Source organism: Bicyclus anynana, chromosome 27 (genome assembly GCF_947172395.1).
Source record: "Bicyclus anynana chromosome 27, ilBicAnyn1.1, whole genome shotgun sequence".
Taxonomy (NCBI): Eukaryota; Metazoa; Arthropoda; class Insecta; order Lepidoptera; family Nymphalidae; genus Bicyclus; species Bicyclus anynana.
The window spans coordinates 2,845,035-2,860,737 of NC_069109.1; the positions used below are offsets into that span (position 1 = coordinate 2,845,035).

At 33.9% G+C, this 15,703-nt stretch overlaps 1 protein-coding gene across 1 annotated transcript in view; it reads right to left on the reverse strand.

Annotated features, from left to right (window-relative positions):
* LOC112048118 (segmentation protein cap'n'collar) overlaps window positions 1–15,703 on the reverse strand; it is a 163,617-nt gene that overhangs the window by 143,698 nt on the left and 4,216 nt on the right. The window contains exon 2 of the mRNA XM_052890174.1: window positions 2,144–2,266. Within this exon, the coding sequence (XP_052746134.1) occupies window positions 2,144–2,227 (84 nt within the window). The 5' untranslated portion in view covers window positions 2,228–2,266. The remainder of the gene's footprint in view (window positions 1–2,143; window positions 2,267–15,703) is intronic.

The following is a 15,703-nucleotide window of genomic DNA, read 5'->3' on the forward strand; positions in this document are numbered from 1 at the left end:
TTAGATGGCGTATTTAAATACGCATAACTACGTACCAAGATTAAATTATAGAAATATGAAATTATTATGAAATATGTACAATGACGTAACATCTAACAATATTTATGTAGGTAAATACAATGAGATAATGGTCACAACAATAGGGGATTGAGTTATTATCACAGTGTATGAAATATACTTACCTATACCTACTTAAGTAAGTAGGTAATAGGCTATTAGCAAATGGGCAAAAAAAGAACAAAGGTCACACACACACGCACCTACATCAATGCACGTACTTATTCAGGGACAGTATAAACTTACGGACAAGTTTTTGACTAAAGTGTTCTTCAGATAGCATGGGTACGGTGACAATCGCATGTAACGTTCTTAATACGTAATAATATCGTGAATCGAAGCAAACTTTCAAGAGTGAAACGAACTGTCACCAATACAATGATATTAAATACTGTTAGATTTGTAACTAGCGCATGAAAAATGAGGCGCTCAAAAGAGGAAATTTATAGCCAACTGAATGTTGTGGTTGACCAACAACATTGTAGTTAACAACGAACGTTATTTTAACAAATAATACCTAAATTGTCTTTATCATCGAGTTGTGTGTTCAGGAAGTAAAAACTATATAAGTATTCATCATAATCTATACTAATATTATAAAGCTGAAGAGTTTGTTTGTTTGTTTGTTTGATTGAACGCGCTAATCTCAGAAACTACTGGTCCGATCTGAAAAATTCTTTCTGTGTTAGATAGCCCATTTATCGAGGAAGGCTATAGGCTGTATATTATTCCTGTACTCTTACGGGAACGGGAACTACACGGGTAAAACCGCGCGGCGTCAGCTAGTAATACTATAAACGCGCAAGTTTTATGGATGTTTGTTACTCTTTAACGCCGCTACTACTAAAGCGATTTAGCTGAAATTTGGAATGGAAATAGATTTTACTCTGGATTAACATAGGCTACTTTTTATCCCGAAAAAATCCATGGTTTCTCGAGATTTGCGAAAACTGATGATTTTGATGATATGAATGTTTATTACTCTTTCATGCCTCAACTACGGGACGGACGAAGTCGCGGGCGTCCGCTAGTAAATATATAATGGAATTAAAGACAAAATTGTACATGTGTGCGCTCAGTGTTGTAGCTTATTATACGGATTACTTTTTGCGGTGATTTTGTAAGGACGTAACCGATCTATAGTATAAAATTATCATTGTTCACAGCCGATAAAACTGATCAATAAAATTGGTCGCGATGTGCATGTTATCGGTTGGTGAGTGGCTAGCATTACTAATCTATCTTTAACTGGTTATTTAATATCATTACCTATCTTATTTATAAGATAATAATATATTGGCATTTAATATAATAGGTAGGAAGTAGCTAATAATAAAATGATCTTCAATAAAATTAAATTCAATTTATTAAGTGACAGTTTTATCCTTAGATACAATGCTGAAGATTTTATAATTGCAATAAAAGAACCAACTTTTAAATAAATTAAACGTTTGTCAGTTAGTTAAAAAAAATTAAGAGAATAGGGATGATGACAGTTTTTTAAATTATATATAAATTAAGAGTATGCTAATAGTAAAACAATTTTGTAAAAGTAACAGGGTATCTGCGATCATTACTTTCGGAGCTACAGGGATTTAAAGGGTCAGGTTTGCGGCACTGCCACGGATCCCTGAAACACGCCCCATACAAAATGGTACGAATTAATGACGTCGTAGGTACACAATGGTCGTTAGATATGTACGTATGGGCCGTCAAACAAAATTACTAATAGTTTTTTTATTTCTGCGTTTATGTTTATAGTTCATGTAGTAAAAAATGTCACCTTTAATGTAAGGAAGCTAAAACTGTATGAATTTTCAACTAATTACGATAAAAGATTTTTTAAAGATTTATTTTGCAAATATCCAGACAATCTTTTTATGTATAAATTAGTTAACATTGACCTTATTTACCCGAATGTATCTTAAAAATCAATGTATTCAAAGCTAGTCATCATCCCTATTCCTGGAATTTAAAATTTTAAAATTTTCAGATATTGCCCTTTTCGAAATCGCATATTCATTTATTTATTAAGAGTTTTTAAGTTAAAACTTTTTGAGTCAGTGAAAAGTAACAACTCACTCACCGGAATGTATTTCTTGTTGACAGTAGCCACGTCGATCGGGTCAGGGCTCAGGCTTCGCATCGTAGGTAGGACTTCGTCTAGCATCGTGGTGCGTCAAAAACGGTCCAGCCAATTGTAGATTAGCTGTAACAAAAAAATAAACTATGGATTTTTGGGTGTGGATTTTCATCCTCCTTCCCAAGTTAGCCCGCTTCCATCTTGGACTGCATCATGACTTACTATCAGGTGAGATTGTAATCCAGGGCTAACTTTTAAAGAATAAAAAAAATGTATATGTTTTGACCCACGACGCATAAAAAGGGGTGTTAGTTTGATGTGTTTGTCTGTCTGTGGCACCATATCTCCCGAACGGATGAAACGACTTCAATTTTTTTTTTTAGGATTCCGATCGTACGTAGTACAAAAATGGAACCCTTATAATATAAATAAATAAATAATAACTTTATTAACCAAAAATACAAAACCAATGGAGATGATGACTAGGTTTGAATATATTGATTTTTATGATACATTCGGGTAAATAAGGTCAATGCTAACTGATTTATACATAAAAAGCAAAGATTGTCTGGATATTTGCAAAATCAATAAGTTTATAAAATTTCAAAATCTATTAATTTTTTTTTTATCGTAATAAGATGAAAATTCATACAGTTTTTGCTTCCTTACATTAAATGTGACATTTTCAATAAATGAACTATAAACATAAACGCACAAATAACAAAGATATTAGTAATTTTGTTTGAACGCCCATACAAACCTAACGATCAGCGAGCCAACGACGTCACTAAATCGTGCCATTTTGTATGGGGCGTTTTTCAGGGATCCGCGGCAGCGCCGCAAATCTGACCCTTTAAATCCCTGTATCTCCGAAAGTAATGATCGCAGATACCCTGTTACTTTTACAAAATTGCTTTGCTATTAGCATACTCTTTATTTATATACAATTGAAAAAGCTGTTATCATCCCTATTATTTGATTGAATGTGGTCTCCACACTAGGTTGATCTGTATCGTGGAGACCAGGTAGGATTTTCTTATGTTTTCCGTTGGATTAGGACTTAGAAATACATAAAAAGTAAAATAAAACAGTAAGCAGAAATGTTAGATAGGTGTAGGTACATAATTATTTTAGTTTATTTCATATTTGCATTGAGTAATTCTTCGGTGTCTGTATAAATTAATAATTATTTATTTATTTATATTATGTGAAGTTATAGCCTAGTGGATAAGACTTTTTCCTTCGATTCGGAGGGCGTGGGTTCGAATCCAGTCCGGGGCATGCACCTCCAACTTTTCATTTGTGTCTCAAACGGTAAAGGAAAAATATAGACAGGAGATCTGTGTGCCTAGTGAGAGTTTTCAATATTCAAAACGCGAACGCCAATTTAAAATTTAATTGAAACAGTTGTGCAGTGGTGCTACTAGATAACGCTGTTTCAGTTCCTTAGAAATTCGCGTTTACGTTAACGCGATAGTCACATTATTAAACTGCCACTAGGCCCTTCAGAATTTTCTTAATTCTCTGCGTGTGTGAAGTCTGCCAATCCGCATTGGGACAGCGTGGTTGACTATTGGCCTAATCCCTCTCATTCTGAAGAGACTCGTGCTCAAGAGTGCGCCAAATATGGGTTGTTATTGATGATGTTATAATCAGTGCACGTGCTTTGCTTGTGTCTGTTATCTGTGTGTCAGATTCAGATGTCATATAATTGCTTTCACTATGTCAAAAGGTCAGGCTAAGAGCTAACGGAACAGAATTATGAGGGATTGAATGTTGACATTAAGTCGCCGATAGATACACTTTATTATATAATTATTAATTATTTAATTATCTATTATCTTCTAATATTATAAAACTGAAGATTTTGTTTGTTTGATTGAACGTGCTAATCTCAGGAACTACTGGTCCGATTTGGTTAGGTAGCGCATTTATCGTGGAAGGCTATATATTATCCCCGTATTTATTTATTTATTTGAAAGCCAACGTTGTATACAAAAACCTTATGAGTAATTAAACATAACATGCATTAAAATGTAATATGCTACATTGTACACCCCACTTACAGGCTAACTCAACATGCGTTTATTTCAATACAATTCTTAATTTACCATTAAAAAAAAAAGAAACAAAAACTAAATCTACCGACCACTAAAAAAAAAACTAAAAGAATGAAAAAAAAATAAAATAAAAAAAATAAAAAATAATAAAAAATTAAAAAATAAATAATAATATAAATGTATTGCTACGGGAACGGGAACCACGCGGGTGAAACCGCGCGGCTTCAACTAGTAATTAATAATTGAATTATCTATTGCAGGAAATAGTAGTCTGAGACGGATATGACGTCACTCGATCTCGTGTTGACTCACGCCGACGCTAGGTGGCGCAACTTGTTTCCATAAATAGTGGGGAGTTAGAGAGTTTTAATTAAAATAGTAATAAGCCACAGAGTAACCAGAGAGAGTCTTTACAAACTGCGTGCTGAAGCCGGTGCGGTGCAACCCATAAAAAAAAAACAAAACAAAAGTTACGCGTCTCCCTGACATCCGCATAGACAAACTTTTTTCATAATTTGTATTTCAAAATTTAACACTAAAAACAATTACGTTAATTAATATAATATTGAATAATAACCAATAAAAAATACTCCTCATTTCTTTACTTTTTGAGAACAGTTTTTAAAATATTTAAAAAAACATAAGACACCATTTTTGTTGAATAATATTGAAAATTACTGATGCGACGGTTCGTGTCTCGGGAATGTATTCGTTTTTGAATTTCGTATTCGTGAGGGGTACGACACCGTCGTGTTTCGTACGCTACATACGCTATATATTATTGATTAATCTGTGTAATAAGCACACTTAAAAGTCAAATAATAATCTATTTGTACATACTATAGATTTAGATCAATAAGAAATACCGACATATAGACATAATTACGTAAATATCTATACCATCTTAGCTAATATTAATAGGTTTTATTTTTAGGGTTTTAGGCTTTATATCTAGGAGAAAGAATTTGTGGGAGATTCTTTCCCTAATTTTAGGAAAATTCGTTGAGATTTGTGGGAAATTAGAAAATAGGTATTGGCAGCACTGATTAAGCGAGCCATCTGTTCCGTTAGCTATTACTATAAAAATGTTTACATTATGGTAAATATAACAGGAAAATCGTCTACAACAGAGGTTCCCAAAATATTTTTTTTCTTATAGACCACTAAATCTATACTGTAGCCGAAACCAATAAGTACCCGATGTAAACAAACCATAAATCATGATGAATAGGGTTAACACATATTCAATTATAAAAATATCGTGTTTATAACACCATTTTACATTTAAACAATAAAGTTTTACGTCGACTCTATAGTCTATAATATAACTTAACCGTCAATGATGTAAAACATAGCAAATTGTCCTTAAAACAAAAGTTATAATCCGTTTTATTAATATTAAATATCTGACAGCCCTATAAGTAACTTTAAATCACAGGTTCTAAACATTTGGATTATTTTTAATCAATCGACCAATTGAAGAAGCTATATGTCCCTAAATATCTGTCATATTTTATTTAGAAAACTTTGCCAATTTTGTGCTGCCAATTCGAAAATTTCAGAAGGTACTGTAAAGTCAGTCAGTTGTCCTTTTATATATTTACTAGCGGGACCAGGTAAAACTCCGCTTGACTCATTCCCTGTCTTATTTTACTCCTACACCAACCCTATCATTACCTGTGTATCATCTGTGTACCCTACCATTGTGTGTATCTTCTTAACATACAATGCATAATATAAAAACAATCAAATTTTTTATTTTAATAATATTAGTATAGATATATACAAATATATAATTAAAAACCCTCACATTATTTTATTAATTTCAAGTATTTTTAAGTAATTTCCAGTTGGTACTTACGTACATAATGATAATAATATTTTCGCGGCTTAGTTCCAATATATTTAACAACAAAATTATCAGTTTTCGAAAAAAAAATGCGAATTGATTGCTGAATTAATGAATTTTTAATTATAATAATATAATAAAAACCTTTATTCAGCAAACAAAGAGACATTATAATCTACTATCTTGCAAAATAATTAAATTACTTAAGGATGTACAATCATAAGTCTATAATACATAATTAAAATTAAACATTCAGATAAATGGGGCGCTGCCTCATCTCTATGCTACAGCTCAGACACTGTAACGCTGATTTTCAGGCATGACCCCAGAATGAGCCCTCGGACCGATCGGATCGATGCGTTTGCGTCGTCGCTAAAATGATAATAAAATAATATAAAATCATATAGCACTAAATATCTACATATTTAACTAACATAATCTTAACTTATAATAAATCTGTAGAGAGCTCAATTCTGTACATGAAATATATTATTCCCAAAGTAACTATCAGGGGGTGATCAGTGATCAATGCTGATGCCATAAAACTACTCGACGGATTTTAACGAAACCTGGTACAATTATTCTTCATACTCCTGGGCAGGTTATAGTATACTTTTCATCACGCTACGATCAATAGGAGCAGAGCAGTGAAGGGAAATGTTGGGAAAACGGGAGAAGTCAGTCCATTTTTACAGTGATTCTACTGTAAGGGCTGGATTAAAGAGGTCTAAGGGCGAACGAAGTCGCGGGCATCCGCTAGTGTTTAATATAACTTTATACTACTATAATTTATTGTGCCAATCAAAAAGTTTTATTTTTAAGGACTCAAAAAATTCTCATTTGTTATATTTAGAAAACGCTCCATTCAGCATCAAACTAGATACAATTTCATGGACCCCTGCTTACGAATCGTTAAACCCATTTTTATCTCACTACAACGTACACCACGCCGAATATTCCGTAGACCACTGAGTGGATCCCCTGAACCACTTTGGGAACCAATGGTCTACAATATGATATTATATGGTTGGCATATAGAGCACACGTGTAGGCAGATGTGGATTGTGGATGTATTTCCCTGTGAGTCATATGTGTGATGTTTTAAGCGTCCGTACTAATATAAATGCAGATGAAAATGAATTGTCTGTCTATACGACCTCTATGTCCCAATTAGTAATGCCTAGATTTACCATCAAGAGCTTTTGGATTATATTTACAGTTAGGGAAATTGTTTTTCCTCTTTATACAATAGAGACTTGGGTAATATAAATGGGCTCTTCTAGAACCAAGGCGCGTTTCGAACCCTCGTAACTTTAATTAACCAACTTTCTTTCTGTTCGACGCATATGTTTTTTTTAAACGTTTGTTACCTCATAACTTCGTCATTTCTTAACCAATTTTAGGAATTTTTTTTTTGTTTTAAAGAGGACACTTTCAGATTAGTTCCATTTATTTTTTATAAAAACCGGTTAAGTAGTTTTGTGTTAAAACTAAAATAACGAAGTTGACCGTACTGTGGCGCCTACGTTCACTATGCAAGGATAGGATAATCTTTTTAACATCACAATCACAAAAATAAACTAAATAGCGAAAAATAACATCGTACGTGCTACCTTCTAATCACTTTGAAGGCGGTGCCTACACAGTGTTGTTGTACTATTTTTTTTTTGGATTTTTAGACGGTTCTTTCCCGTGGTTTAAGTAATTAAAACGGTACTGGTTTTTCGAAAGTGTTTGCCCAAATGAAAAAAAAAAGAAATTTGATTTGATATACATTTTTTTAAAGACAAAGGTTTAGCAGTCACTGTCTCTTAGACTATTGAAAAAAATAAACTAAACAATTTAAATATTAATTTCTCTGCACGTGTTTATAAAGTAAACAAAGAAATAAGCAAAGACACGGAACATAGTAGAGAGATTTATTTATAGCGAACTGTTGCTGCCAATTGTGCTAACAATGAATGATATTAGGTATTTCTCGTTAAAAAGATACGGTTCATCGAAGAGGCGTGCATAAGGTTGATAACTAGGGTAGACACTGTACATGAAAATTTAACAAAATGCAAAGATTTTGTGCTATAGATATGTCATTAGCGCTTTGAAACTAAGGCTTACTAATTGTCTTAATATCATTTAATCATTTATTACTTCACTTGTAACTACATATGTAATAAAATCTTGGAATCTTAATTTGACCCACTTCCCGGTCCTCGATTAGGATGAAATTTTGCACACGCTCTGAGTTCTGATGACAATACATGACTGGCTAAGAAACGTCATTATATATCCAATATGGCGGACTGGCTGTTTGAAATTCACCCCCATGTTAAGGATATCAAATTAAAGGGTTTGTTATGTAACACGACTGTCCTATACTCAGACCAATTATAGAAGGACCTGTATCGCACTCATAGTCTAGAACTAAATTATCATATCATTTTCTGGGGAAAACGAGCTTTTATTTGGTATATATCTTACACTAAACTAGAAGTTTTTGCTCGTTTTTTACACAATTCAATTACACAAAAAGGTATTTTTACGGGGCTCTTTAACCGACGAACACGATTACAACTATTTAACATCGTTTTTATAGAGACAGTTTTTACAATCGCATTAGATCGTTGATCATATACTTTGACAGAAAAGTAACGTCTAGCGAGGCACGTCCTATACATTAATTGCTATAGTCAGATCGGGTAGGTATTTTAAACAATGTAAATAAACAAAAACATATGATTCAGGGGTGCTCAACATTTTACTAAAGCATTATTCACGAATATTGTCATGAAATAAAACTTCCTTTGATAGACAATTTTTTTTATATTTTATGTTCCTATAAACTGTTATTTATCGAACAGATAATGTTTCACTTATATTTAGGGTTCCGTGGTCAATAAAGAACCCTTATAGTTTTGTTTTTTTATTATGTATAAGCAAGCACCGCTTAGCTGTACGCTAGATTGTAAGCTATGAGGCAGCCTTTGGTAGAACGCGCTTGCCTAGAAGATGCCTATTCACTCTTGACTTGAAGATACCCATACCCATGTCCGTCTGTCCTTCTATCTGTAACTCAATTACTAATAGAAAACTGTAGCTTGACTATGAAAATTATGTACGCGATTATAGGCGTAAATTAAAAACTTGACAAGTAGTTTTTACTCGTTTTCTCGTTACGATATACGTTTTTATGTAGAATTTGATGAGTTTGTTAAGACACTACTTTTCAATTTAGACCTCTATTTGTGAAATATTAAGATTTAAAGTGCTAATTTAATTTCGTACTAAACTAAATAAAATTAAAAACAGTAAACGAACAACAAATAACAATAATAAACAATAACAACGAAACGAGAACAAAACGAAATAACAAAAATTATAAGGGACGAAAATACGCACAACAAACTGGATTTAGTTAACGAATACTGTGAACTGGAGTATTAGTTACAGACAAAAAATAAAGTAGTGTTCTGTGCTGTGAAGTTTGAACTGTCAAATATCAAATCTTCTTTCACTTAATACAAAATCAAAAAATTAATCATAGTTTAAGGTAATTCTGCAATAAATGAAATATTTTATTCACATTATAATAAAAGAAAACATCATTTGAATTACAACTTCTTTCTTCTTTTGATATGATAATACGATAATACGATTTATAAAATTAATTAAAGCTCTTATTTAATTTTATAAATGCATATTAATACCCATAAAACTCAATCTTTGTTTTTCAAAATGGTTTGTGACTCATGTCTGCTTGGGGTATTTAAGGTTCTTTTTATGTCGTTTGTGTTGTATTTCTGCAAACTCTATTTAATTAACATAGAGGAATTAGACATGGAAATGCATCGCACCCAAATGCAGCAACAAAATTGTCTGTCGTTTTTAGAGGGGGACGAGGTAAACTCACACATCGAAAAAATTTAACAAGAATAAATAATAATTATAATCTGTACACAGAATATTCAATTAATGGATCAATGTTTTGCTGTTCGTTCGTTCGTTCGTTAGAAGAATAGAATCAATTTTTCTTTTATATATTGTTTTAATTTATTATTAATTATAATTATGTTTTTGACGACCTCCGTGGCGCAGTGGTATGCGCGGTGGATTTACAAGACGGAGGTCTTGGGTTGGATTCCCGGCTGGGCCGATTGAGGTTTTCTTAATTGGTTCAGGTCTGGCTGGTAGAAGGCTTCGACCGCGAAGGCGTACCGACAAGCGATTTAGCGTTCCGGTACGATGTCGTGTAGAAACTGAAAGGGGTGTGGATTTTCATCCTCCTCCTAACAAGTTAGCCCGCTTCGATCTTAGATTGCATCATCAGTTACTGACTGAACATCAGTTACTGAGTGAGACTGAAATCAAGGGCTACCATGTAAAGAATAACAAAAATAAAATAGAAATATTTTCAAATTAAACGTCACGTCATCTTTTAGTGAATTAGAAGTTGTTGACCGTTTTTCATGCCATTGACTGACTGACTACTTACTACACAAACCGGAATTATTAGGGAGCTTTTTAGACGACGTAAACGATTACAACAATGAAACATCGATACAATCGATAACGCGTTAGATCGTTGGTTGTTTGACAGAGAGGTAACGTCTTGCGGGGCAGGTCTTTCTATAATTGGTCCGTGTTAATTAATTTGTTGTATGTGAATCCGGACTCAAAAAGGCTAGAACCCAGAGCCGTAAAGCTTATTATTAAAAATAAAATGTATGTGAATCGAAACGAAAAGTGTCGCTTAAAAGAACCTTTTTGAGTAGTATTATTGTTGTGTAAAAAACCTAAAGTTGTAGACTATAGCTATTTCTATGTTGTCAATGGTTGTATCTATGAGCCGGCCATGTTTTTTCTGAAGGACAAAGATGAAGGTGCATAATGCGTGTTATTATTTTTATTAATTGTGATCTACATTATTTTAGTTGGTTTATTGTGAATATGAATTAATGTTAAATACTACTAAAGCATTAGTAGTGAAGTACATGATGAATAAATGCGTAATTGATTTTAGCGATTTTTTAATAATAAATAATAAATATACTTAAACAATACACATCACTATCTAGCCCCAAAGTAAGCATACAGAGTTAGCTTGTGTTATGGGTGCTAAGATAGTTGATATTATAATATTAATATACAATTATATACTACATATAAATACGTATATAATGTATAAATACACACAGACACTGGAAAACACCCATGCTCAACACACAAATATTTTCCAGTTGTGGGAATCGAACCCACGGCCGTGGATGCAGAAAGCAGGGTCACTGCCCACTGCGCCACGCAGCTGTCGAATTTTGTGAACACGAATATTATTTGAATAAACGGTCAAATCTGTGATTGTGATAAAATGATTTTTATTTATTGGATAGAAGCAGGCGTTACTTTGCGGAAGTTCATCATGATTATATAATGATTTATTTATTTTGCTATCATCCGCGAAAAGTCGACGAACCCATGCGACAACGTCACCCAGATCCGACAAAATACTCTCTACGTACGTTTCACCCCGAAACCGGAGCATCCTCAGGAGATGTTGACTCTACAACGTGCATTTGCAAAGACAATTTTCAAACAAGAAGATTTTTATTTAATTAACCATTCCTGAGACGCCTTTTACAGCTGTCATACGAAAAAAATTGTCACGTGACTTAAATACAATATTTGTAATCATCAGTGCTTGCTAAAAGCGAGTTTTTTAGTTTTTTAAACTATTTAAAGTTATTGTTATATATAGTAAATCACAGTTAAACACTTCAGTTTTGATTAATATGATTGTTAAGTGTCCTTGCTAGGCGGCATGTCTTTTCTGCTACTGCGATAACCAAGTACAGTTTACGAATAGTTTCCGATACAGATAAATAAACACTATCGCCTATTAAATGTCACAGACTCGATGTCACAGATTAGATAATTATGGAATGTTTTTTTTTTACTAACCGACTTCAAAAAAGGAGGAGGTTCTCAACTTGACGCGTATGTTTTTTAAGCTATTTCATAGCTTTTAACGTGGGTTTTGAGCGTGGCGATCGAATCAAGAAATTCCGTAACGAAAATAAACCTAACACCCAAGCTGTGCATCAAGTTAATACATTTCTACGTTATCGTAGCGATTCAACTAGACAAGTGGTGTGAATGAATACAGTATAAATAAAATAAATAAATAGTTTTTTTATTAATGCTGCTATGTGATAGTTTCACCGCAGCAGTTCGCGTATAAAAAAAACGTTTTTTGTGCGCAACCTATTCTGCGCACCTTTCACCATGCGCTGTCGCCAACAACGTGTACATGCGTGCCCTAGCGCGTATGTGCACGCTGTTGGCGGGCGCGCACGCCGCGGCCTGCTGCTCCTCGGTTGCGCACCTTTCACTTATCAGGCGTTATATTTGCTGCGGGGAAACATACACTATTTAGACAGTCGATCTGAAAGAGTAAACTTCGTTCGTGCGTCCGAGCTGACACACACTTTTTTTTTAAATATGTATTTATTACCTCATTTTCCCAATCAACGAAAAATATTTAAACATAATTTTTCTTGTAAGTAAAATCCCAATAACGTATTTTTGTTGTTGGCATGACCGGGATTCGAACTCTGGACCTCATTGTCCGTAGCTGACCCAACTAACCACGAAACCAATGATAGAGGCATTAGAAAGTTCTCAATCTAAACTTCAGCTGGAACTACTGAACCGATTTGAAAAATTATTTCACTGTTAGGAAGCTACACTACCCCCAAGTGCTTTAAATTATCCGTGTTCCTACGGGAACGGGAACCACGCGGGTAAAAAACCGCGGCGTCTGCTGTTATCATAAAACTGATCGACCGAGTTTTGGGGACAAGATATCTTATCTGTAGCTAGTCTAGCCGTTTATAAATAATTCGGTATCTGATTTTTTTTATTATGCAATATCATCGATCTCCTATTAAAAAGTGGATGCACAATCAGCGACCTAAAAACGTCCCCTCTCAATGAGTGCCAAACACAACTTCTTGGCGCTCAATTCAAGGAGTCGCATTTGCAAATTCAACCTTAAACTCAATACTTAAGGTTGAATTTGTTCTGAATTTGGGATTTTATTGAATACTGGCTGACGCCGCGCGGTTTCACCCGCGTGGTTCCCGTTCCCGTAGAAATACGGAAATAAAATAGCCTATAGCCTTCCTCGATAAATGGGCTATCTAACGCTGAAAGAATTTTTCAAATCAGACCAGTAGTTCCTGAGATTAGCGCGTTCAATCAAACAAACAAACTAACTCTTTGGCTTTATAATATTATATTATAGATTGGATTATATTTAAAGGCCTTTAGGTATAATTTTCTTTACCAATAATTCTAAAACTGTCAAAGCATAATTGGCCAGTTTTTAAGTGAAATTTTCTACATGATAGTGCGTCCTTTTATTTATAAAAGGTATATTAAAATAAAAGGTATGCTACATACTAGCATACCTTTTATTTTAATATACCTTTTTTTTGTTGACAGGCGTCCGGATAAACCCGGACATAGTTAGGCTTTTTGATTTCGTGTCCGGCTAAAACAAACGCTGTCCGCCTTTTGCTAGACTTTTTGCATTTGTAGAACTTAATTGAACGACTTTGCATGCATTTTTTTGTCGTACTATACCTGCAGAGATACCAAATTCTCAATAAGTGTATGAGATGAGAAAGTCCGGCCTTTTCACCCTAATGTCCGGCCAAATAGACTATTCTGTCCGGCTTGACAGCCCTACTAATACTAATAGGGATGATGACAGTTTTTCAAATTGTATATAAATTAAGAGTATACTTATAGTAAAGCAATTTTGTAAAAGGAACAGGGTATCTGCGATCATTACTTTCGGAGCTACAGGGATTTAAAGGGTCAGATTTGCGGCGCTGCCGCGGATCCCTAAAAAAAGGCCCCATACAAAATGGCTCGAACTAATGACGTCATAGGCAATCTTTAGATTTGTAAGCGCGTTCAAACAAAATTACTAATATCTTTGTTATTTGTGCGTTTATGCTTATAGTTCATGTATTAAAAAATGTCACATTTAATGTAAGGAAGCTAAAACTGTATGAATTTTCATCTAATTACAATAAAATATTTTTAATAGAATTTTTTATAAATTTTTTAAATTTTATATTCTCATTTATTTTGTAAATATCCAGACAATCTTTGCTTTTTATGTATAAATTAGTTAACATTGAACCTATTTACCTGAATGTATCATAAAAATCAATATTTTCAAACCTAGTCATCATCCCCATTGGAGAGCAGTTTGTAGAGGCGTTACTTTGCGAAAGTTCATGATGAAATTATAATAATTTATTTCATCATCATCCTCATCATCATCATCACCATCATCATCATCACCATCATCATCATCATCATATCAGCCGATGGACGTCCACTGCAACGCATAGACCTTTTGTAGGGACTTCCAAACATCACGATACTGAGCCACCTGCATCCAGCGAATCCCTGCGACTCGCTTGATGTCGTCAGTCCACCTGGTGGGGGGTCGGCCAACACTGCGCTTACTAGTGCGGGGTCGCCATTCCAGCACTTTGGGACCCCAACATCAACGGGACGTTGATAATTTATTTATTTTGCTATCATCCGCGAAAAGTCGACGAACCCATGCGACAACGTCACCCAGGTCCGACAAAATACTCTCTACGTACGTTTCACCCCGAAATCGGAGCATCCTCAGGAGATGTTGACTCTAAAACCTGTAGTTTCTATTCCCTCGCTCTCATACTACAACGAAAGAGCACTTAAAAACAGTGTGAACGCACCTTTATTCGAACCACAATCATTAAGTATATGTCGACAACTTTTACCCCTCCTAAATAAAAGTAAAAGTAATATTACACAACTCTTCTATCAACAGTCACACTTACCTAAAGCCACAGAATAAAGAATGATAGAGAATGAGCACGGTGAGGCTGGTTTGACCCGTAAAAAAATAAACGTCACGCATCTCCGCCTAAACAAACTTTTTTCATAATTTGTATTTCAAGATTTAACACTAACAACAATTACGTAAATTGATATCATATTAGCCTAATAATAATCAATAATCCTACTAATATCCTACTAATATTATAAACGCGAAAGTATGTATGGATGTTTGGATGTTTGTTACTCTTTAACGGCGCAACTACTACACTGATTTAGCTGAAATTTGGAATGGAAATAGATTTTACTCTGGATTAACTCATAGGCTTTTTTCATCCCGGAAAAATCCTTGGTTCCCGAGGGATTTATAAAAAACTAAATTTCACACTATTTATCTATAAAAAATACTATACTATACTATACTATAGTTATCTATAAAAAATACAATTTTTTTTGTTTTTGTAAACAGTATTTAATATATTATTTAAAAACATAAGAAACCATTTTTATTGAATAATATTGAAAATGACTGATGCGACGCTTCGTGTCGTACTGACAAGAGAATGTATTAGTTTTTGAATTTGTATTTGGAATGGCTGCATCACTGCCGCGTTCCGTGCGTTCTATCTGCGTATTATTCTTTAATCTGTGCCCGTATAATTTGAGCACATTCAAGGCTGGTATAGACATCTAGTCTGGCTCTCGCAGATCCTAACTTATATTGCTACAATATTAGTACTTTTTCAATTAATTAAT